The sequence below is a fragment of the Micropterus dolomieu genome, linkage group LG17, assembly GCF_021292245.1.
Source record: "Micropterus dolomieu isolate WLL.071019.BEF.003 ecotype Adirondacks linkage group LG17, ASM2129224v1, whole genome shotgun sequence".
Classification (NCBI taxonomy): domain Eukaryota; kingdom Metazoa; phylum Chordata; class Actinopteri; order Centrarchiformes; family Centrarchidae; genus Micropterus; species Micropterus dolomieu.
This window is the reverse complement of record NC_060166.1, coordinates 5393848-5419451: the sequence shown is the minus strand read 5'-3', so window position 1 is coordinate 5419451 and position 25604 is coordinate 5393848. Positions and strand designations below refer to the sequence as shown.

At 39.7% G+C, this 25604-nt stretch overlaps 1 protein-coding gene across 1 annotated transcript in view; it reads right to left on the bottom strand.

Annotated features, from left to right (window-relative positions):
* LOC123986015 (BCAS3 microtubule associated cell migration factor-like) overlaps window positions 1-25353 on the bottom strand; it is a 290707-nt gene extending 265354 nt beyond the window's left edge. Inside the window, exons 1-2 of the mRNA XM_046074065.1 lie at window positions 25216-25353; window positions 24632-24752 (exon numbers count right to left, since the gene is read on the bottom strand). Coding sequence (XP_045930021.1) covers window positions 24632-24752; window positions 25216-25353 — 259 coding nt within the window. The remainder of the gene's footprint in view (window positions 1-24631; window positions 24753-25215) is intronic.
* Between the last annotated feature and the right edge of the window lie 251 nt (window positions 25354-25604).

Below are 25604 nucleotides of genomic sequence, written 5' to 3'. Positions count from 1 at the left end.
CGAGATATGGTGGCGAGATTGAATGATTATGTTGTACTAGTTGTGTTGATGGCTGGAGCTCTTCAAGCTGGCCTGTAGCACGAGAGACGGCTATGTTGTTAATGGTAGTTTTAGTGACTATTCCTTATAGAACCCCCAAAACCCTGCAGGATGAGTGGCACAGTTCGAACAATGTGCTTGTGTCGGCGTTTGTTTGTGCCACTGGTGTCCTATGTGAAAGTACTGTCATACCCCAATGCAGGGGGTGTCACTTTCACACGGAAGTGAAAGTGAAAAGAAAACCAAGACGCTAACCATCTGGCACGGTCGTGTTAGGTTATGACTGAAGGGGCTTTGGCATGACGATGCCAAAAAGCCGCCTTTAGTTCGAAACGACTGTCAAAGGTCTGTTTGCTTGAACGACTTTAGTTGAAGCAACTGTTCACTCGAGACAGATTTAAATGACTTTAGCTTGAACACTTGTTCGCTTGAAAAGACTATTCGCTCGAATGAATTTGGACTGAAACGACAGTCCGGATGAAATGACTGTTAGCTCGGTAATAGCTCAAAAAGGCTGTTAGCTTGATGTTTGCTCGAAAGGACTGTATGCTCGACGTGAGCTTGAAGCTACTGAGAGTTCAAAGCAATTTTAGCGTTAAACGGCTTTAGCGCAAAATGACAAATGCAAAACAACTGTTAGCTCGACGTTAGTTCGAAGTGACTGAACTCAAGGTGACTTTAACTTAGATGTTTGTCTGAAACAAATGTTAGCTCGATGTTCGCGTGAAGCGACTCTTCGCTCAAAACGACTTTATTTTATAATAATGGTTTGATTGAAACGTCTCTTAACTCGATGTTCGCTCTAAACAAATGTTCGCTCTAAACGACTAAGCTTGATGTTCACTTGAAACTAGAAAACAATTATTAAATGACCGTAGCTCGAACAGGCTTTGCTGGAAGAAACGACTTTTAGCTCCAATTTAGCTCAAAACACTTTAAGCTCCAAGTGAGCTCGAAACGACTGCACTGAATAGGATAGCATGTGAGCTGCTAGCAACAATTATGTCAGAACTGGAGATAATTATTTATTGATAGATGAGAAAAGCAAAGTACAAGTTTCTGTACAGTCAATACTGTTTCAGATGATGAATTCAGATAGTTCTGCATAACAGACCATCTGGCGAGTTAGCAGTTGCTGAGAGTGGGCAGTGGGCATCCCGGTGGCTAAGCTCCTACTGAAAGGTGTATGACTGAAGCTGCTGGACATGGATGAAGGTGTACTGATGACTCAGTGTGGTTTGTCCTGAATGATGTAGGCTGCTGGTGCTATCAACTCTGATGAGCGGTGGAGGCCTCGGAATTCTGGTGTTGTTGGAATCCTGTTTGCTTTGGTACTGGTGTTTCTGATATCTTGGGCTGGAGGAAACATGTAAACAGTGCCGCTGACTTCATGCGCGTAATGCGTCACCCGGAAGGGAGGTGGTGTTGACGAAACTGTGGGCTTGCCATGCTGACATGATAGCGTTGAAAAGTTTGCTGTACTGTCTGTTCAAATTTCGTTTCGTTTTTCCTTTTCTGAAGAGTTCAATTTCTATTTTGAAATTGTAAATTAGTATTGGTTGACACAGGACCTTGCTGGAGAGGGGTAACACTGTGAAAGGCTGTTTGATGAGAGGCAGAAGATTTGTCAGGTGAAATGTTCCTGATTGTTGAGGAGAAGTGGACCGTGGAAGAGAGTGAGTTAAAGCTGGACTCACTAACTTCCTGGCCAGCTTTGGGATTGTGGAAAGTGGGGTCTCAGTGGGTCTCAGTGAGCGAAGAAGAGGAGATGGGACTTGTGGGTATTTTTGGAAATGCTGGGAGTGACGTGATTGATGTCTGGTCCTGCTCCTGAAAGTCTGCTGGTAGCGCCAAGTGAAGAGGGAACTGATCTTCTAGTCTAAAATCAGTAAAATGCATCTTAAAATTCTAAAATAAAGATCAAGCATTTTTGCATTGTATATCCGATTTACAATAAATCCGATTTACTTTAGATTGCTTATGACCATTTCCCAAACTATGTTATTCTATCACAGTGAACACCGTGTGTTTCAAATTTTGTAGTAGTGTGTTCTAGGACTGGGCAATAAAACAATAATGATAATTATCACAATATAATTTTACATATGTTCAATATATCGTCAATAAATATTTGGTTTAATCCACTTGAATCAATAACAAATTAGCACTTAATTGTTCTAAAATATTTATTTTACTGTGGAAAAGGGACTGAAAAAAGATTTACTAATCATATTTGTTGAAAAAGATTTTTTCATGATAGTTTTGAATGTTCTACCTGAGAATTGTTATGTTTACCACTGTTTGGCATCAAGTGTTTGTCACATTCTGACCACAAAGAAAAGTTACCATCTGGTTCCTTCAATTTTCACTCAGGTGTAAAAAACAGCCCTAATACTTGAAAGAAATAATGATTTGACAGATGTTGTGATAATTATCGATATCGAATGATATGAAATGTTTTATTGTGATAAGATTTTTGGCCATATCGCCCAGCCCTAGTGTGTTCTACACTTTTCAAATATGTCTGCACATCAATCTTTGTTGTTGAATCTTATGATTATTTGTAGTAATAATGTAGAGTAACCAATCACAATTGGTGAACTGCGTTACAAAGACTCTTCATTTTGTTGGGAACACCCTGAAGTCTTGTTAAGGACAAGTATGGATCTCTGCAGTAGCTTGGAGTGTCTGTAAAATGCTGGTGCTGTAGCCAGGATTTTAGAAGTAGTAGTGAACAGTCTGGTAGTTTAGTAGTAGTAGTGTTCTCATCTCAGGGCGTCCAATACCAACGCTTTCAGAAAAAGTGACAAAGCGTAGTTATTTAACACTAAAGGTACCCTTCAACGTCTGAGTATGAGGAGTGCTGTGCAAGAGGAGGCCTTCCTTCTCCAACTCCTTATGCAACAAGTTTCTCATCACAAACTTGTAGCAGTTTGATACAGTTCATGCGTTAGTTACATATGCACTTCTGCTATACCGTAGCTAAAGGCTAGCGGCTAGGTGCGTAGGCTCCGTAAGTACACTATAACCACTTACACTACAGTATCTGTACTACACAAAGTACAAACCCATCTTATCTGTTCATTACAGTTTTCTGTCAGTTTTATCTTCCTGTTCCTCCTACATTATGGTCTCTTATGTGGACTTTGAACTGCTTTGTCATGCTGTTCCCAAGGTAAAGAATGAACTTCCATGCTCAAGGTATGTAATTGTTGTGAAAATACTATGCTCCGTTTATTTTAATCTACTGCGTTTTGATTTGCCTAAAACTGTTAAGATGTTTAGTCTAAGAAATAGTAGAACCAGCCTCAAAGATATAGTTAGATATTTTGGAAAAATATGCTTATACGCTTTCTTAGTGAGTTATGAGATAATTGATATCATTCTCATATATCTCTGGTAAATAAAAGGGTACAGCTGGTTAGCTTTGATACCTGTGGTTCTAATGGCCTCGCTGTGACTGCCAGTCTCACAGTGATAGCAAGACCTCAGTAAATCACTGGGCCCAGCTAAGAAATAGTCACATAAGCCCCTATACCACAACAGATTAAACAAACAAAATATGACATGTTAATTAGTAGAATTTAGGTGTTGGCAGATTGTGTTACCTTAAAAGACAGAGCCAGGCTAGCTGTTTCCTTGTTTCCAACCCAAGTAAAAGTTTTAAGGTGTTTTGCTTCATGACAACGTGATATCATGGAATGGCATATAAATACATTTCGGCATTAATTAAGGTTAGCAGTAAAGTACATCGGGGGATGTCATGTTAGCTTGCTTCTTAAACTTTAACGTAGCTAACGCTATGTAGCTAATGTTAGCAATGATGTAGAATGGTAACTTAAGTAACGTAACTTAATGTAGTAGCTAATGCTATGTAGCCAATGTTAGCAATGATATAGAACGGTAACTTATGGAACGTAACTTAATGTAGTAGCTAATGCTATGTAGCTAACGTAGCTAATGTTAGGAACCATGTAGAATGGTTACTTACGTCATGTGACGTAACATAGTAGCTAACGCTATGTAGCCAACGTTAGCAATGATATAGAACGGTAACTTACGGAACGTAACTTAATGTAGTAGCTAATTCTATGTAGCTAACGTTTGCAACAATGTAGAATGGTAACTTATGTCAATAAAACAACAATAAAAGTCAATGCAGTCTATACTGCATGAAATGACACGTGAAATGCAAAAAATGCGTTGGAATACCACGCCAAATGACTTAAGAAATCGGCGTGTTATTCTATTGATGATACCAGACTGTTCAAGAACATTTTCTCACCTCTTGAACTCAAAGAAGCACTTCTCATACAATAACTACTCTGTTATTGGGCCCTGGCTCTTTTGACATGCGATATGTGCTTACCAACCCATGCCCAAAACTCTCACATACACACAACTGTGACAAGCCACAATCATGGCGGCTCAAAATCCTATCATGGTTATAGGAATGCTAATGAAAATAAGGTTTCTGTAATGACCAATCAAAGCAAAAGAAAAAACCCATTATCTGTCAGTATCTGTACAAACCTCTCTGAATAGCGAGCCTGACTGGAACACAGTGATTTAATGTCCAATTTTCAACGGCCCCTGTATCCGTTTCAATCAAATCTCCAATATTAACACTGAACAATAATTTCTTCTGCCTTATTATAAATGTAACCCTCCTATTCGATAAATCAGCTGCCAGAAGCTGGTATAATTCACAGTGGAAATCAGGCATATTTTATACTGGCTGAGTCACAGTCAAACTGAACCATTATTTCAGCTTTATGTTCTTTTGTGCAGAAAGAGAGAGAGAGACACTTGAGTCTGTCCTCTCACTGCAGAAGAGAACCTGTTTTTCTCTATAACTTCTAAGAAAAACTTTGCTCAAAGCACAGGTAGCAGACCGCTCATAAAACAGGACATATAGAATAAAAAGAATAAAAATGTGACAATACAGTGAGGATTTGGAAAGACACTGGTGTAATGCAACGTTGAGCTTCATGCTGATGTTGTGACTATAAAAACACAAAACACCTTAAATAGAATGTGTGGGACGACCCAGTTATAGGATTTTTTATGGCGAAATAATGAGGATTTTCTATACGCCTGTTAGAATAGTCTAAAATGAACACCCACTGAACACCAAACGTCTGTGAAATCTGTCTGTAGTGGATAGATTTCCCAACACACGCTTCTAACATTACTGTGAATGTTAGTGTCTGCACAGCTGAGTGACTAAATGTCTTTTTTAGCTGTCTCAAAGCACAACAATGGACCTGTAACTGAAATGATCTTGAGCTGTTAGTTTTAAACATTCTGCATTACTCACTTTTCACAGTTTCGTTTATCAAGATAAGAATAGTTTTATTCATTAGTCCTGCAAGTAAATGTGGTTTAGTTAAAAGCTGAATAGAGTTCATTAAATGTAATGAGTGTGAAGAGTAATGATGCGTTTGAGCATTCCCAGTAAATTCTTAAAAGTTGGAAGTTTCAGAGTTTACCACCCTAAAGTGGTAAATACCAGTGTAGACGAGTTACATGATAGCACCAATAATGGAAATCAAGAGCAACAATACAATTACAGGGTGTTGATCATCAATGTTTTTGCATTACTAACTAACTACTTTGTAACTTGAGTTGATGCTGCACCAGTAAGCATAGCAGAGAATCATCCACAGTATTTGAAGTACTCCAGCTAGCATAACCAGGTTTCGAAAAACTGGGAAATAGGCTTATTCAGGTTTCTGAAACCAGAATATGATGTTTACATGCACTATGCAAAATCAACAACCCTCATCATAACAATGCTTGTTAATATACAGTAAGGGATGGAATTTGCTTGAACAAACTCTATCTTCTTATGAAAAAAATAACACTGTTTAAACCTGCTTTCCATTATGTACTGTACATCATGGTCTTTCCATTTGTGTGATATATACATTTCTTTCCACTGACCAGTGATCACCTGAATACACCTAGTAAATAATATGTGGTTATGTGATACTTCTCCAAGTATACATCACAGGCTAAGGCCTGATGTCTTAAGATGTTAAAGACTGCTACTGTATCAGTAGCTTTCAGCAGACATTCCCCTCATTGGTGACTGATAAATAGATAGACAGGTAAGCTATTAACCTTATAAACAGTGCTTGTATATGCCTATTTTTGTACTGAACTGACAGCTTGAACAAGCAACCTAAATTTTCTACTGAATGAGGACAGTCCTAATCAGCCTAAGACATCATGGCATTATAAAGGGTGATGCATTAACTTACTGATATACAGTACTTGTATGGTGTATTTGAACGATGATGCAGTAGCTTAGAAGATGCACATGGCCAGTGGCTATGAATCTTTACACTGAGTTGAACATGATTTGCAAGTTCCACCTGTACAAGGTTCACAACTGAGGGCTTATTATACAGCCTGTTAAACTTTGGTATAAACATGCAGTTATGTGATGAATGTTATAATTCCCTACTGATCTACCTAACTCCATTTATACATTTTCCCATGTCTTTCATTGTTTCGCATGTTTGTTAACATTCTATTGTCGAATCTGTATATATTTTTAACCTGTTATGGCATTAAATCTTTATCTTCCAATTAGTGAGGGCTTTTGCATTGTCATTTTTAAACATAACATGTCATATCATGCATAGAAAGTGAAATTTATTTATTTTTTCTCAGATTTAAGGTTCATCCATCATGTCAAAAGGAAAGAAATTTTAGGAATAAATTACATCATCAGAACTTGTTCTAACCTCATTCACATCCTGTTCCAGTGACTTGATCAACAGTTGTATCGCTGTGTCTCGGCCCAGTTACTGATGGCTCGCTCTCAAACGCTGCCTATCTCATTACAGTAATGAACTTTATAATTACCTCCACCCCCTCAGAGAAGAATGAAGGCCATTAAAACACTGGGATTGGCTTTTATATCATTTGCTTAGCCCAGGACACTAACCAGCAGCCATTTTCCATCTCAATAAACTCCCACATCCTTCAAGCCGTTGACAGCACTTCCTTTCTTTCCTCAGAGTGACAGGGCTTAAAAAGTTTCCATGCAAAACAAAATGAGTGCTTTAAAGCAGACTTTAGAATGCCTTACAACTGCTAACTGAGGCTTTCTGTAGGCTGGAGCACCTAAGTGCTAACCTTGATATCACGATTCATCAGATTTTGGCTTTAAGAGAAAATCAATTCAGCAGTTGGACTGATCACAGATAATACAACTTATCTTGCCTGTACAGGTCACCTATAAGCAAAAACAAACACCCATCTACCCCACTGTTAGCATGTTAGCTCATTTTTAGCCCTTTTCCACTGTATGAACTACTGTAAACAACCCATAACCCCTCCTGTGGCCTTTATGAAGTTCAAGTACGAGGTTCTTCCCTGTGTTTCCACTGTACTTTACAAACGGTGATCTTTCAGGGTATTCCACTAAAAAAAATTCAGTGGGTTTTCTTTCTTGTCAGCACAAGCCAGGTGGTTGCCGAAAAAGGCATCCAGCTCGTCAGACCACTTCATAGTTTTTCGGTTTGCTCCACTGTGCACTGAGCCTTTTTTTAAATCTTGTTTCATAATTTTTTCTCCTGGAACCTGTGGCTGTGTCGTTTCTGCCAGACACCAAGAAATCTAGGGGTCCACTTTTTCATTTTCACTGCAGCTGCCTCTGAATGGCCTCAACTCCCCAAAAACTGATGAGTTTCTGCACATTTTCCAACGTAAGTTCATCATTGTTCTTCTTTTTTAAAGTGTAGGTTGTCCTAGTTGGAATGGACCAATAAAAATGGTGTTTACTGTTGTAGTCATCTTTGTTGTTATGTGATCGCATCTCTGCTGGTCCATCACATTACATTACATTTATTCATTTAGCTGACGCTTTTATCCAAAGCGACTTACATTTGCTCTTTATGTCAGAGGTCGCATGCCTCCAGAGCAACTAGGGGTTAAGTGTCTTGCTCAGGGACACATTAGGGGATGTGTCACAGTTTGAGTCACAGTCTTATCCACTGCTCCATCACCACCGCAGCACAACCCAAAGTGCTGGCAACTGAAAGCACCTGGAACTTAGCACCACCTACTCAGCAGTGCAAACAGCGGAAGCAAAAACATATCACTGACAAAGCCTATGTGTGATGTTATGTTTCATTAAGTTCCTGTAATGAAATATGGCTGTAGTGGTTTGCTAGTTAACATTATCACAATTTCTGACAATAACACTCCCACTGTCTGTGTCTTGATATTTTGACTTCTTACGTTTAAGCTAGCTACTTTAAGCTAAAGTACCGTTTAATTGTAATAGCTTTGGCCAACGGTTCTGTTGGTAATGAAAACACTGGAATATTAGTAACGAGATCTTATGTGCTTGAAATAGATCCAGTGGAACAAGACACACAAGAAGCCAGATATTCATCCAAGTTGTAAACAAGAGGACAGTTGTTGACAATGATTTTGCTACAACTCAAACCCAAGTCGCAATAAATATACTAAAAGTGATAATAAAAGCTTAATTTACTTGTCTTGGAAGTATATTTTATCATTTTCCGTTATTGTATTGACATGTCTAAAGGTATGTCAATACTATAAGCGTCACTTTAGCTGGGGAGCAGGGACAACTAATTGAATAGCTTGTCTGGAGGTGTAAGGTTCTGATATGGAGATGGCGCTTGGACTTCTCAAAGATCCTGCTAAGACCTTTCTTTCCAATTTTTACAAATCTTCAACTATAAATATGTAAATAATGCATCATACAGAATAATATGTGGTACAAAAAGTAACTGGACCATGTACATTCTGGACTATGCAGTGCAGTGTGTAGGCCTATACAGTGTTACAATGACTTCCTAATGACAAAATCTTCATTAAACTAATAGTCACTTATATTAAAACGAACCGCCTCTCATTACCTTATCATTGTGCTACAACTGTAGATTACAAGCAACACTTTGAAGGCATCCATGTAAGACCATTATATCAATCAGCAATTAGCATCCATGCTGTTAAATTCATAACAAGGAAAAAAAATCTATTTTCCCTTTGATATTTACTTTAATTATACAATTGATCATACAATTTATCTATCCTCATATCAAATGAAAGCTGAAAGAAACATTACCAGGCTTGTTTGCATTTTATTATGGAGTATTAAAGCTGTTGCACAACAGTGGTCTTAAATGAGCACAACATGGTGTGAAAATAGATTTGAATTTCAAACTAATGACTTGCTGATTCCTAACTTGGCTTGTGCGTAATTTCCATGACTCTGTGACAAGTGCAAACAGGCAATGAGCAACTACATATATTATACACCAAACACGGTTGATGGGTGTAACAGGACTTAACGTGTAGCACTAAAAAAAAAAAAGACTATAACTCTGCTTCCCACAGAAGAAGTTGAACATTATTAACACAAAGGCAGCAGTGCCGCTGTATAATTCTCCCCCACCAGCCATGGAAATGAAGACCAAAAAGCCAAATTTTATCCTGCATCTACTTGTACTTGGCAGACCGCTTTACACATAGAACCCATTTGTGAATGCATTGTGTTTGGCTGGGATTAATTAACACTTATAATGTAGTGGGGAATCAGGCGAGTCAGGCGTGTGTTATAATAGGGGAGCATTTTGGCTTGCAATACTGGACAATAGAGTTTACCTTCGAGGTGTGTGTCTGTGTGTGTGCGTGTGTGAGAACGAGAGAGAGCGAGGGAGAACAAGAGACGCCAGCCTACTGCACTACATTGTATGCTATCATGCTGAAACATATGGACAGACAGGTCCTTTGTCACTACTGTAAGGGGACGTTTGACATGGTTTGATATAGAGGGGCAAACAAACACAAAAGCACTATCCTACTTACTCAATGCCAATCTGTCACTCCGTCAAGGCAGCATGTGTGTCTTTGGGCGTGTGTATGAATCTATTTGAGTCAGGGAAGAAGACAAATCCAGACCAAGGTTGTGCAGAAAGTGGTAATGTGCCTGTAATGTGTGTGATACCTTTGCTATACAGTCCGACATAATGTGCAATTTACTGTATGCGTTATATCTACACTCACTTAAAAAAAGTTGAGAATGTGTGGTAGTTCAATTCATTCAACAGCCATTTCAGTCACTCGCCCCTTTCAGTGTATTTGAATGTGCTCGAAAAACTAATCAGATGTTCCCTGATGTGTAAGTTAAGTGATAGCTTTAAAGTACATTTGAGCCTAAGAGAAAAAGAGGGATCATTTTCATGTATAACTCGTGTTCTTTGTCGTATTTGTCTGATTTGGTCACCACCTGCATGTTCACACTGAGAGAGTAATATGTGCAGTACCTCAGCAGCACCTATGGGTGTCCCTCTTTTTCTTCTGAAGTCAGCTTGTTGTGCTGCAGCTGTTCTCCACTGACACTGTGCCAGTAATGACAAAGTATGTGTGTAGGCGTGTGTGTGTGTGTTTAAGACAGAGAAGGCACATGTGCAGAACAAATAAATATCGATATTATATTACTATACAAAAGTACAATTAACTCAACAAATATTTTTGTAGAAACATTAAACAATTATATGAGTATTCCTTTTGTAACTGCAGTATACAACAACACATAAGAGCCACAGTAGATTTTGTGCTTATGAGGACGTCACACACGTAGGAAGAAATCTAAATATCTAGTCTAGTAACATGCAATTTCTGGTAGTCATACAGTAGTTTATCTAATCTAAATATTACTTTAAAACTGGACAGATATTCCTCTGGGTTCTTTAGGTCCATTCACTCTTTTAAGGTTTATTGTTATTATTAAGTAATATTTTTTCCGTCGAATCACAGCATTTGCAGACAACAGCATGATAAAGCAGGAATATGGAGTTCTCCACTCCATGTCATTTCTTCCCATTCATAATTACCACTTGTCACCTATGAGCAGAGTTGGAGGAAGCTTAATATACTTAATATTTATTTATGTATATATTTATTTGTTTGTACGTTATTGTAATTCATTTTTTTATATTGTAATTCTATTGTTCTTCATATAAAACATCTATTGCTATCTGTCCATCCCATTAAAGGGTTTATTTTGTAAAGTTTTCCCTTAACTGAATAAAGTGTATAAGGACACAGGGTGTTGTATGTTGGTGTCACTATCTGGGAACAGTTAGTTTGTTGACATGGGAACAAATTACATTACAGGACTTTAAATGTAAACTGAAATCTGGATAGTAGCTCATTTACAGAGTTTTACTACAGTTTGACTTGTTTTAATTGTTGAATTTTTATTGTATGCACTCTTTGAAAAGTTGTATTGAGGGGATAAATGCTGGTGAGATAAATAAAGTAACAATTTTTATGGAAGATTTACTGATAAGAAAGACATATAGTATGTCATTCACTTATTTTCCACAACTGCATTCTATAATTGAAGATTTTCACTGAAGATTTAGAAAGATTTAAGGGAATATACAGGTGACAGTTTTGTAACAAGGCCTCCTTACGTTTGTAATCTTCCCATTCCAAAAATATATGCTCCATTTGATCATATTGTAGTATAAATAGCATTTTTAAAAATCTATTTTTTTGTATGTATTTCTTTGCTTACATCATTATGAAGATTCATTGAAACAGACACCCAGTAAAAAAATGATAGCCAATGTATTGCCAAATGTTACATATTGCTGTCTCTTGTTTTTGTGTAATGTTGTGAGGTATTTTTGTTGATATAATATTTTGAACATTTTCCTAGCGTTTAATGCCCCTGATATTTGGTAAAGCTGGTGTGTCTAATTCTTATCCATTGGTTTTGTTAATAAAGATGTTTAAAGTTCACTGATTGTAACTTGTAAGGAGAAAATGGAGAAGATCAGAATGACTGGTGTAGCTATTTGCTGGAACTGTACAGTTATACAAGTCAACTACTGATAAACAGAGGTAATACAAATATCGTCAGTAAATGTTATATAATATTAAAAATGGTTGCTCTAATTCTCCCCTTCACTAAAATTGAATTAGTATTAAAATGACAGAAGTGGAATAAACACTTACTAGTTTCTAGTAAGTGTGGGAACTGGGATTTAAAATCAGAAAATTAATGGAAAGCTTAGCTCATAATATGTCTATGTGGCAAGCCATCCCAGTAGAAGCACTGAAATCAGCTTCTGATTTACTGCAGAAAGGAGGAAGAATTTAAAGGATAAGCGAACATGGTGTGTTTAAACCTACAAATTAAAAAGTGGATGCGGTCGACCTTTCCCTCTTTACAACCCTTGTACTAACCTTAGACTTCTCAGGTCTGATGTCCTCCAGCCTCCTTCAGGAAGATCTGCAGTGGGTTTGAACAACGCATAAACAGCAACACATTATTAAACAGCTTGTTGGTGTGCTGGGCCAATCTCCCCCACCTTTTGTTCAAATCTACCCACTTAAGCCAGGGGCCCTCTCATTTCCTTGGAAATTGCCTGTTTCTGCACTTAAAGAGTATTCTAGCATCGGTGTGTGAAAAGACACATGAGGTGGATGTTGATTGGGGCTAAAAAGTCTCTCTCTTGCATTCACAAACACAGAACATGTCACATCTAGACCATGGTTTTTCTCTCTCACTCACACACTCTTGGTCCGATCATATTTACAGCAATAAATTCTGTATAGATGATTCTGATCCAGATGGGAGTAATGTAAGATTGAGCGTGGTGGTGTTTTATGGTTGTCATTAACATAAACACCTGGTAAGACAGAGCTCGAGGAGTGTGGGATTCATCCTGGTGCCTTCGAATGAAATGAAGCATTTACAGTAAATAACGAAGCCCTTGTCCAGCAACACAATGGAGGGTAAACCCGTCATAAATAGCCATAGTCGTCATAAATAAATCACTTGAGGATCAGGCCTTTTGAATGGAAAATGACAAATTCAATCCTGAGTTTTTAACTTTATATTTGTTTGTTTATCTCATGTTGAGTGCAAATACCTTTAACACTCCAGACAGCACTGCATGTTGCTTGTTGTTGAGTCCAGCTTTCTCCCTGACCAGGGCCAGAGCTTACTGATTTTCAGTTCTCAACATTGCCTCATCACTTGATGTACTTAGAAAATTATCCACAGTTGATACTGCATGTTAGAGACTATTATAGAGACATTCTGTCCGTGTTACCCAAAGTGTAGATGGGATGAGAAGTATTATGTGTTCCATTTATACAGCTGATGCTGCTGCAAGAAAACCTAAAGTGGATATGACTTGCAAGTAGTTCCTAGATTGACAACATTATCCCAAAAATGCATCTCCATCTTTCAAATTAGGTCTGTTAGTTCAGCTCTACTAAAACATACATTTGTATACCACTTATTTGAAACAGGAGATATATTTAGAAAGAAATGAATGCTCCCCAGACAACATTTTTTATCTATGAGCAAATGTACAGAGTAAATTTAGTTGCAAAGTGGCAAAATGCTGACGCTGAATATATGAACAATCAGTGACAGTGTATTGTAATTCATTTCCCCTACAATATTATGGCAACTGAACCACTGCAGCAGGTTTTTATAGTTCTGTCTGGGCAACTCAAAGGTTAGGACAAAATGTTGGTCTTGGTTAAATATTGTAAAAGTCGACTTGAAGCACGAAACAGAACATGTTTACTTTCTCTGTATTTAACCATCTCTGCCCAACCATGACTAAATGTTTTTGTAGTATAAACCCATGCAACATAAATATGTGATACAGAATGCAAATGTCTGTGCATCACAGCAAGATCATAGCACTTTGAGTGAAAAAAGGTAATTCTATATTCCAGGCAGCAATTGTTTTTCCAACACAACATATTTAGCAAAACAGTATGTAGTATATACATGTAACATGCAAGCAGCTGAGGGGAAATTCCACTGCAAATTGGGTACCTTTATTGTACTGCCCTGTGGTTGAGTTAATGTACAGTGCTGTACGTTGGTGCAGTGAATACATCAATTTAATTTTACCTGCTTTATCGTGTATTTTACTCTTGGACCATAATTTATCATGCATTAATCATGCAAGAAGAACTAGCGACTGAGACCATTAACTCATTTGGAAAGTGTTTACTGAGGTAATAAATCAAATGAGAAGTCGGGTCATTTTCTAATAGACTATACAATCGGACTTCTTCTTGCAACCAGTGGAGTCGCGCCCTGAGGAAAGAATGCAGGTTTAAGGCACTTCAACGTTGGCTTCACTTTTCAGACCCGGAGGCTGCATCTACTTCTTTTATACACTCTAAAGTCTGTATTGTAGTATTGTGCGTATTATGTACGCAGAGGACGAGAAAGCACGGGCACAAGAATTTCACTGGTTTTAGTTCTATGTTGTGTTTTAAGTCACTGTTTTCAATATAAAACTATTCCCCAGCCATAACCTTATCATTTGAGCTACCTAAGCATAACAAAAAAAGCTGAATCATCCTTTAATTGCAACAAGTTGATATTGTCTTGCATTAGCAGATATTGTTGGAAAACAACTGAAATGCTTTGAGTCCATTGCAAATATAATCAAAATGAACATTTTGCAACTTTCCAGATACATATATAAAAATGGTTCCTTATTATGTTGACCGAGAATATTTCTAGGAGACAGGGTTGTCTCAGTTTATTAAACTAGCGCGTGATCGCATGTTACCTCCTGATCTTTGCTCTAGCACCACCGTCAAGTAAAGCTTTCCTCTTGACTGACACCTTGGACCATGACAAGCTACTACAGAATATGTTATAAGTCCAGATTTCACTTTTGCATATATAATATAACCTAATCTAACAGACAGACTGCCATAGTGACCTGTTAATACAAGGGACAGGGTTATTTATTTGTCATTATACAGCACAAGGGTGTATAACAAAAAGAAATTTGCAGTCCCTTCATGCTACACACACAGAAATTAGCATGTAATTATATGTAAATTAAAATATGGTAACAAATAAAATGAACCAATAAACCTATATACAGTTATTTATTAAATAATTAATCATTATATATATATATATATATATATATATATATATATAATCATTTTATTAATAAAAAATCATTGGTTTACATCAATGAAAAAAAGAAAGAAAAAAGCTGCCGCTGCCAAAAAGCATCGCAGTGTGTCATCAATAAGACAGACTTCTCAAATCCTGGACCCCTCTGCTAAGGAGCCTTATGATTCTTCCAAGCTTGGAAAGGGAACTGCCTAAATATCTCTGTTTCTCTGCCTGAAATGTGGAGTCCTCCACTGAGTCAGATTTAAGATGTTGTGCTGGCAGTGGCCCTACGTGAATTATTGTACAGGCCAGGAGAGACATTGAGAAAAAGAGAGAATGGAGAGAGTTTAAAATAGAAGAAAGGAAAAAGAGGGGTGTGGGTAGGCAGAGTGTGAAAGAGAAGGAGAGACAGAGGTGCAGGAGCCCAGCACAAAGCATATAGCTGCAGGAGAGGATTATGCTTTAGACGGCCATGTCAAAATGCAATGCACTCTCTGCTGCTGCCTTTATCTCTCTCATGCCTCTTCCTCTGCTCTCCTATCTCTGTCCTCTCATTCTTCTCTTCTCTGTGGTTTCCTACCATCTGCACTCCCGTCCTCCTCTCACTCTCTCTCGCCCTCCCTCATCCCCTCCCTCAACTCTCTTTGTTTTCTGCCTCTTTCTCCTACAATGCCTTATTTTCACGCAAGCATGGGAGTATGAAGACAGCGTCGCCACAGAGCATATTGGTACTCCTCTCTGTCTTCCTATCTATGTCTCTCTCCCTCTCTCACACTCACACACACACACACAAAACACCTCAGCATGGAAATTGAAATAATGATAATGTATCCCTCAGTCTGCATCAAAGTATTGCCACTTCAAAAAATGCCGGCAGGCATGAAATGCAAACGTGAAGCAGATGGATTGAGAAGGAGGAAGGAGAAAGGCAGCATGTGTGAAGGTGTGTGTGTGTGAGTGTGTGTGTGTGTGTGTGTGAGTGTGTGTGTGTCTTTTTCCCCCTTACCATCCTGCCTTTACTTTGTACATTGGCTGTAGCTTAAAGGTAGGGAGACAGTGTGTCTGTGGAGGAGGGCTGCTGTGTGGGGTCCATAGTCAATAAGAGCTGATAGTAATATGTTTGTAGGAACATAACACAGTGTTTTTTATTGTGTGTGTGTGTGTGTGTGTGAAGTTAGAGTTGCCTATAGGCCTATTGGCTTTTGAAAGCATCGTTTTCAGTTTTTGTGTCTTGTGGTCAAGGATGAGTATTGTTAGTTTATTAGTATGGTAACCTATCAGGTCAGGGCCTTCTGTTGTACTGATGCACATCCTTTACTGTGCAACTCACAGTACTATATGTTTCACTTCTGTTTTTCCAATGGTAAAAGCTTTAATGCTTCAAAAACAATTTGCTCTAAATAGGGGTTCCAGTCCTGTGTTTTTCATTTTGGTGTGGTGGCAACATTTTGGTTCGATAAGAGGTGACTTTTACACAGTTCCTTTCCTACAAGCAAAATGCTGCTTTCTTTACCCACGAACCATTATATAGAGAGGGATATAAGTTGCTGTAATGGATTAGAACACAGATTAATTTCTGTGTGAATCCACTAGCTTAGTGAAGCCTAAAGCGTCTTTGGGCTTTAGAGTCATCATTAAGGGATGCCAAATGGTCATGATTCACCTGCCTTCTCCACTGTCACATGTTGCTTTAAGGCACATTGTGTGTGTATGTGTGTGTGCTGCTGTGTTTGTGATGACTTGCAAAAACCGGTTCAATATAATGGATTCAATTTGTTGCTACTAATAACTCCCAATGAAGTGTCGAGGCAGCCCAGGTCTCCTTTTTTCACAAACACACACAAACACAAACACATTTCTGTGTTTTGGGGTGCACGCAGGTCAGGTAGCGCCATATGGCAGCAGCCGTAATTAGCGTCTAATCGGCTTGATGTTTTGACTGCAGTTGTTTCACAGTTGACTAGCTGTTTGGGTTAGCAGCGCTGCTAGCTAGTTACCCCCCGCAGGGCAGCAGGTGAGTCAGCTGGCAGGGTGCCGTCTGCACAGATGGATACACACAAACACACACACACACACACACACACACAAACACACACGCACACACACACACACACACACACACACACACATTGACACACACATGTTAGGATGGCACAGTTTCTAGGACGCTGGCCTGCCTGGAGGTGTAACCTAACCTCAACCATGACCAGTACATTCCTAACACTCAGCCTTAACCTAACCACAGTTCATACATGCTGAATGCATCAAACAACCAGTGTGAAGTCCATGCATCCAAATGTGACCTGAGAGAAGCACATACACATGCATACACAGTACAGAGTACAGAATCCTTTGTCGTTCACCAGCCCCTCACTCATCTGATACGACAATGGATATCTGGCTGTTGCTCATTCGGATGCTTACAGCGGCTGAGTGAAAACTAACTATATGCACACATAAGACTGCATTCACACGTGCACACACATACACGCACACCTACACCCGCATCTGCTTAATCTGATGATTCCATTTGTTTAATATTGAAAAATGGTTTATAAAATATAAGCATCAATATATTTCAACCAAATCATTATCTCAATAAGAGAGCACTGGCTTAACTGCTGTTTGAGAATGTATCTTGTGTATATAATTTATAGTATATAATGTACAGAATATATTGTATATCACTTCATTACAACATTGCTTTAATACAGAGTCACCGAATAATACAGTTCAATACAGAGGCAAAATGAGGAGGACAGCAGAGGGAATTAAATTAGTCTGTGTGGAAATGTACACATTCTGTAAATCTGCAAGACCTCTGGAGGACAGTCTGAGACATGCTGCCATTTATCAATATTCATTATTGGAAATTATCTGCTGATAGAAATATGGTAAATCCAGGAATATTTGAATATGAATGGAATTTGCACTCTAGATTTCTTGTCTACGTTATTTTCATGAAATTATGGTTAAAAAAAAAAGAATAGAGAGAAAGTAAGAAATAATGACACATGAATGGAAAGAAAAGCAGAAATAAAGAGAGAAGATATTAGATTGGATTCTTCGGTTTCATTGGCCCCTGTAGAAAAAATGAACAATACTAATTCTGTAAACATTAAAAGTGGTCACGCTAACTTGTAACTGCAAAAAAGCTGTGATTACATCCATGCTACACAACCAGCAGGTGAAAAAGAAAAAGAAAAAATCTAGCTGCCTTTGAGCCGGGAAGTTTTTTCAATAGTTGGTGAAAAACAACACAGAGCTAAAAGGAGAGATATTGATGGACTTACATTCATCAGGTAGACACAACACACACTTTAAATAGGATGATAATGTCTGCTGGATGTGTAAATAAACACATTTTGCTTGTACTTACTTCAGATTCTTACTAAAAGCTGTTCATTTACAAGTATGCCTCCCTCGGGTGACAAACAAGTGACATCATCACTGTCCACCACTGATTGAAAATAATACAGTTTAAGAATGCCTAGCAGCGATCTGAAGACCTCAGATTAGGCTTTACATATCACACACTATATGTTTTATCGTAACACCAACTGACCCAGACTGGAACAGACCACGTCCAGGGCGGTCCCACCAGCCATCACGTCAATATCATAGTCATAATCTGCACAACAGTGGTAATGTGTATCCCTGCCATAAACCTGCATCGCAGATCTTTTGTCTCCTCCTCTGGCAGTGAGAGGAATTACACAAACACTGATGTCACGTGCTCATGACGTGCGCCTGCGGGTGAGCTCGCCCCAGGCCTCAGTTCAAAAACACGGTTCCAAGACATAATCCTTTATACAGGTAGCGTAAATGTAACGGCTACATAGCCTTCCCCAAATAGTTTACAAATACCAACCAAGAGCAGTAACGGGACATCCATGTCTGCCCTCCATGTCTGCCCCTTTTCTCTTCCTTCAGCGATCTCCATCGAGGAACAACTACACCAATCTGTGTTTGCCCTCGCCGTCTATCACTTTCTTTTTTTAACTGCAATCCTTCCTCTGAATGCAGAGTTTCTGTTTTATCCCCCCTTCAGCTCTGGCAAACTTATCATTGCTGGTTGGCATAATATACATCACTACCAGTTTCCCAGCGCAGGAATGTCGCCACAGACAAAATATTAAAACACTGTGGTACACTACGAATACAGAGAGAGTTACCTGGTGATAGGCTTAATCAGTATTGGGTGAACACGTTTGACGAGGGCTTGAATGTAACAGAGGTTCATTTACATGTAAAAGGTCCCGCACTAGAGATTTGAAAATATAATTGCATTCAAGATTATGAAACTACAAAATGGGTCGGTCATATATTCTGCTGTAAACCTGTCTCTACTACCCGTGGTCATCTATGTAACAGGGAAAACAGATTTTCAATTCTCCGGCATTTGTGATTTGATTTAAACATTTTAGGTCACCTCATGACATGTCCCCACACACTATGTGCAATTACAGTAACATTAACCAGATATAATATAATGCACATTCACATCCTGTACTGTGTTGTGTTTCTTTTATATACCTGCTGCTTCAGCTTTCACACATTGTGTTACATTTGCAGCAGATTGCAGCAGTGGAGTGACTCTGTACGTAAATCCGGAGGTGTGTGTGTGCGAGAGATGGACTGGTCCTGATAGTGTTGTAAGTGCTATACAGTTAAACAATAGTGCGTGGTGAGGAAGCACCCGTGCTGAGGGTGTCATATATTACAAGAAAGGCAGACTCCAAACAAATTATGGCTGTGTCTTTGTGTTGTTCTTAGCTCTCCATCTCTCCCTCTCTCTCTTTCCTAGTGTTATATATTTTCACACCTCAGTGAGTCCATCGCACACACACACACACACACACACACACACACACACACACACAGCTTGTCTGACTGTCTCCTCCTCCCTCCTCCTTTCTGTCGTTCCTTCTTTCCTTCTTCCTCCCCTACTGCATTTTCCTTCTTATTTCTCTTTCTCACTTCATATCACCCTTGCTCACTCTCCCTCCCCCTCTCGCCTCCCCCTTCTCCACCCCCCCCACCCCCCCTCTCTTGGGTCATGTTGCAGCAGCTCCAGCAGAAATAATAGGAGCAAAGGCGTGAGGTTGTTATTTGCATAGAAATAGCATGACGCCCCAGGCAGCTTCAGGAGAAGGACACAGAGATCATTTGTCTCAAAATTTTAATGAAAACTTTTGCTGAGACAGAGATTTCTTTCCCTCTACACTCTCCACCCCCTCTCTTTCCTCTTATTTCCCAATTTCCATTCTTCCTCTGTACCTTCCATACCATCCAAGCCTGGCACTCTCTCCTCTCTTCTTCCCTTTTGGTAGTAGAACAGTGTGATTTTAAATAAGATGACACATCAGTATTGCGCCGCTGTGCACCACCAGCACGTTAGTCTTACTGGCAGTTTGTCAAACATTGCAGGAAATACGGAGGACTCAAGATCTCTGACGAAGGTCTCTGTGGCGAAGAGGGTTTGCGGACGTTCAAGCGTTGCGTCCGGTAAAGTGGCTTAAACAAACATACAGACAAATGAAGTTTGTACAGTTTGTACTGTATTGTAGATAAATTGATAACTGAGATAATTTAATAAATTTTTTTTCTGTTCTTGTTCAACTTCAAACTGTAAAAATTATTGTAAATATGGTATATGTCCTATTTACAATAGAAAGGCAGATATGAAAAAATTACAAGTTTAAGTTGTAAAATATAGGTAGATTCCCCCAAAATAATCTAACATTTATGATGAGAAAGATGATTTCCAAAAAAAATAGTATAAATCCTATTTACAATATATAAATCCATTTGTAAACAATATATAAATTGTACTTATGGTATATACAGTGATTTCTAAAGAATAAAAATCAGTATTATTATATTGAGGTCAATGCGTAAATTATGTTTATAATATATAGGTTGGTTAGAGAATGTATGATCCTGCCTTAGTGAAATAATGTCATAAATGACCAGATATTAAAATGGATAATCACACACTTGAAATTTGGGACAATGTAGATTACAGGGATTTTCACACAAATAATTGAGTTTGCTTCCATGTGAAAATATTTTTTGTGTTTCAATAGATTTTAATTAGAAATAGTGTTGTTTTTTTCTTACAGACATCACTGCGGTAAACAAACCATCGACTACTTTAGAAACAACATCTTAACTTTGGATGATAGATTGATCTTGATGTTTTCAGACAACGTTTCAATTATAATAGTATAATATAATCATAGTATAGTAAAATTATGCAGTGTAGTTTGATTCAAAAGATACACACGGACTCTGCCAAAGAATAAAAGAACAGGTGTTCTTGTGTAGGGACTGCCTTACCTGCTTTTTTCTACATATATACCTCCCCGGGAAAGTTTATTCCTGGGTGCTGGAAAGGAGGCTTCAACTGATTGTCGAACCGCAAATTGATGAGGATTTGTCCTGGCTCTGGGACAGTGGACCAGCTCTTTATTCTTTGGGGTTGTTGGGAGTTCCCCCATCCACATCTACTGTGTGGACTTGATGATGACTTCCGAAGCAGGGCCCTTGCTATATGCCATCCATTCCTTGTAGAACCAAAGTAAGACCTGCATTTTCAGTGGGTGTTGTACTCTGCCAAGGTTGCTTCCAATCCTGTTTGTGATTTTCATGGACAGGATCTCAAGGTGCGGCCGAGGTGAGAAAAGAGTCTGGTTTGGGAACCTCAGAATTGTGTCTCTGCTTTTTGCAAATGACGTGGTTATGTCGGTGTCATCAGACCATGACCTTTGCAGCTGAGTGTGAAGCGTTAGGTTATCTGCTGGAAAACTGTGGATTCCTCCCTCCATGTTGGGAGTGAGTTGCTGCCCCAAGGAAAGGAGTTTAAGTACCTCCGGATCTAGTTCACAAGTGAAGGCAAAATGGACTTGTGGTGGACAGGCGGATAGGTGCGGTAAACAGTAATGCGGGCGCTGTACTGGGCTGCTGTAGTGAAGAGGGAGCTGAGCTGGAAGGCAAAGCTTTTGATTTACCAGTCGATCTATGTTCCAACCCTCACCTATGGTCATGAACTGTGAGTTGTGACTGAAAGAACTAGGTCGCGGATACAAGTGGCCGATATGAGCTTTAGGTATGGCTGGCCTCAGCCTTAGAGACAGGGTGAGCAGCTCTGACACACTACAGATGCTGCTCCTTCGCATAGAAAGGAGCCAATTGAGGTGGTTCGGGCATCTGATAAGGTTGCCTCCTGGGCGCCTTCCTTTTTTAGGTCTTCCGGGCACGTCTAACTGGGAACAGATCCCAGGGTAGACCCAGAGCTCACTGGAGGGATTACATATCTCAGGGATGTCTGGAGTACCCTGCTTAGCCTGCTGCCACCGCGATCCGACCCTGTATAAGCTGAAGATAATGGATGGATGGATGGATGTTACTGCCTTACCTGCCAATTACTATATATAGAGTACCAGACTTGAATTTGTTAATGATGGACAAGAAGACTTGCTTTACAGAGGTTTATATGTTTTTAGTTCAATTCAAGTATATAATTGATGAGGAACAGTTCAGTTCAGTTCATTAGGCAAGGTAAATTAACTGTTGATTGGAAACACCTTTGAGATGAAGAGTTAAGTGATTTATTTCATGTGCATATATATATATTATTATGTGCAATATTCTCTGCTGCCATCTGCCATTCACTAGTATTGTTCTACCATAACAATTCTTTAATAATGTAAATATTGTATACCCACACTTATATATATTTATATATATTTTTTCTTTATATTTTAAATTTATTCTTTATTCTTTATTCTACTTTCTATTATTATTTCTGTTCGTTATGCCTTAATAAGTGTGCAACTGTGACAAAAGAATTTCCCCTTTGGGATCAATAAAGAATTTCTGATTCTGATTTACTCTTATATTGTGAAGTTGGAGATAGTGATGGGTTCGCTATTTTAAGACACTGCAGAATAAAGTTTAGGTGTCTTTTTAGACATGTGTCACAGTAAACGGTATACAAAAGTAGACTTTACTCTGTTTTACTCTGATTCTGGTAATGTACTGACTGAGTATCCATCACTGTGTTTACACTAACCATTCCCTCCTTTCTTGCCCTTGGTAAGACCGGTGTGACTGCTGTGCTGCTGAGTTGAAAGGCTCAGCCTGGGCATGGAGACTCTGTGTTGGCTCAGCACAGGGTGTTTGACTGGCCGCTCCGCTGATATGTTCAGACAAGTCGTGGGGCTTGAGCCAGGCTGGACGCCAACTAGGGTCACGCCGGTAGATGAAGCCGATATTAGCCTGTTATTTCATGTTGGATTCTGGCCAGTCATGTGGTACAACGCTATGCATATTTCAGTTCATCTTTCCCGCACTGTTGTTTGTGGGCAGGATCAGGATAATTCAATTTTATTAAAACATATTTTTGTAGTTTAGACCAGTTCATTTCAATACATTTACATTTATTCATTTAGCTGACGCTTTTATCCAAAGCGACTTACAATTGCTAATTAAAGGCAGTCTTATCCACTTTTCCATCACCACCCCAGTTATAGTATAGTATAGTAGTTATAGTAGTCATTGCTGATTCTGTGAACAATGCAACATGGATACAAATAGGTACCAGAAATGTCAGTAATAATCCCTCATTCCACAGAAAAACTGTGTGTGCAGTGCAGTACAGTGAGTCAAAGTCGCTGTAAACTATGATGATGTTTACAATGACAGGTTTGGGGTAATAATTTTACTATTTGATATCATTTTCCTTTCCAAATAGGTTTACCAATCTGTTTTGAACCTGTCTGACCGTCTGACTGCTCTTGTATCTTTTCCCCTTGGGACATTTGTTTAGTGATGTTGCTGTGTTCCTAAATGTGAGTAATTAGCATATACAATGCTATACTGATTGAACTGATGGCCAAAACCTCGACAATAAGACCGAAATTTTAAGGAACTGGAGTAACCCTTTCAGAGGCTGATGACAACAGTTTATTTATCAGTAAGAGTTTTAGTGTTGCGTTATGTCTAAAAGCTAGTTCAGATGCTATTCAAACCCAGAGAGATTATTCGGAGGAAACCAAATAGTTGTTATTCATTGGCATGAAAGCCTCTTTGAACATCAACTATTAATTTCTGTTTTTTTAGTGAGTGCACTGCACCTCATAATATTAAATACCTTCTCTCTTAAAACTGCCTTGTTTTACTGGGCGTCACTTGCTGGCTCCATCCACCGAGGTTTAACTCGACCAATGACAATTATTTCTGCCTCCAGTGCAGCTCTGCCTCTGGGAAATGTTTGTGTAACTAAAACTCAATCTGCTCCCCTTCACTGTGTCACACACGCACACGCACACGCACACACACACACGCACACGTACACGCACACGCACACGCACACGCACACACACATGCACACGCACACACACACACACACACACACACACAAACACACACACACACACACAAAGTATCTCCCATCTTCCCTCCCTGCTATGCCCGTGAAGGATGCACTCCTCACACATCTGCCACCAAGCAGTAGAGTGGGTGGGTGATGCGGGGTGACCCCAGACAGCGAGGACCATCAAGCGATCCTACTGACACTCCAACACCTCCCCCTCCCACCACCTCCTTCGCCCCACCCACACAACATACCCAACTCCGCCCTCTTGACCGACACCTCACCGGGATGCCACGCTGCAGGGTGCTTCAGAGCGCAGCAGGGTGATGATGGTGATGGGGTGGAGGGCATCTCCACATTCTCTCCCGCCTGCACCTGGAAGAAGAAGGGGGGAGGGATTGGTAGAAAGCATCCGTTTCATTAATAAACACGTTGGAGTCATCTTGATCTGGTTATCATGGCTACAGCTCTGCTCAGCCGAGAGGAAACTGGGAGAGAAAAGAGATCTCCCAGTATGAGGGGAGCTGGGTGGGGGGAGGAAGAGAGGAGGGGAAGAGGAAGTCTGGAGTAATCCGTGCAAACACACGCTGGCCACCCTCCTCTCTTCTAGAATATTAATCGAGTTTCTGACAGGGAGAGGAGGCGTGTATGTGTGTGTGAGGAGCAGAGTGTACAGAGTGACAAACCTCAGTGTTTGCTCGCCTGTCGATGTGTATGCATGTGTGCGTCTGTTTGTGTGTGGAGGTGGGGATTTTACAGGCGATGGCGAGATCTTCTCTGTTTGCTATCTCGCCCCGGCGTCTGCATGCACAAATCTGTGTGTGTCTCCGTCGCATACGTCCACCAATCCAAGGTGACCGTGCTGGCTGACGCCTGAGGGCCCCCAGGGCGCCACTGACAGCTTTAGGTGCGAGTCAGAGATTTGTAGCCCCACCTCCTCTTTCTCCAACCAGTACCCATAACCCACCAGGGCCATAAACCAACCCCACCCCCCAAGGAGTGATGGCTAAAGAGGTTAAAACAAAAGAGGTGAGAGATGAGAGGTGGGTTGAATACAAAGATGCTCCCCCTGTTTGGGACAGAGAGACTGATGGATGGTGAGGGGAAAGAGGGGGGCAATTATGACCTTGAAGGTCAAAGGTCAAGGGTCGAAGCAGGGGAAGGGAAAATGAGTTCAGTGGCCTCAAAGCCATTCTTCACGGAGCTGCTGCCGCCTCTGGACAAATA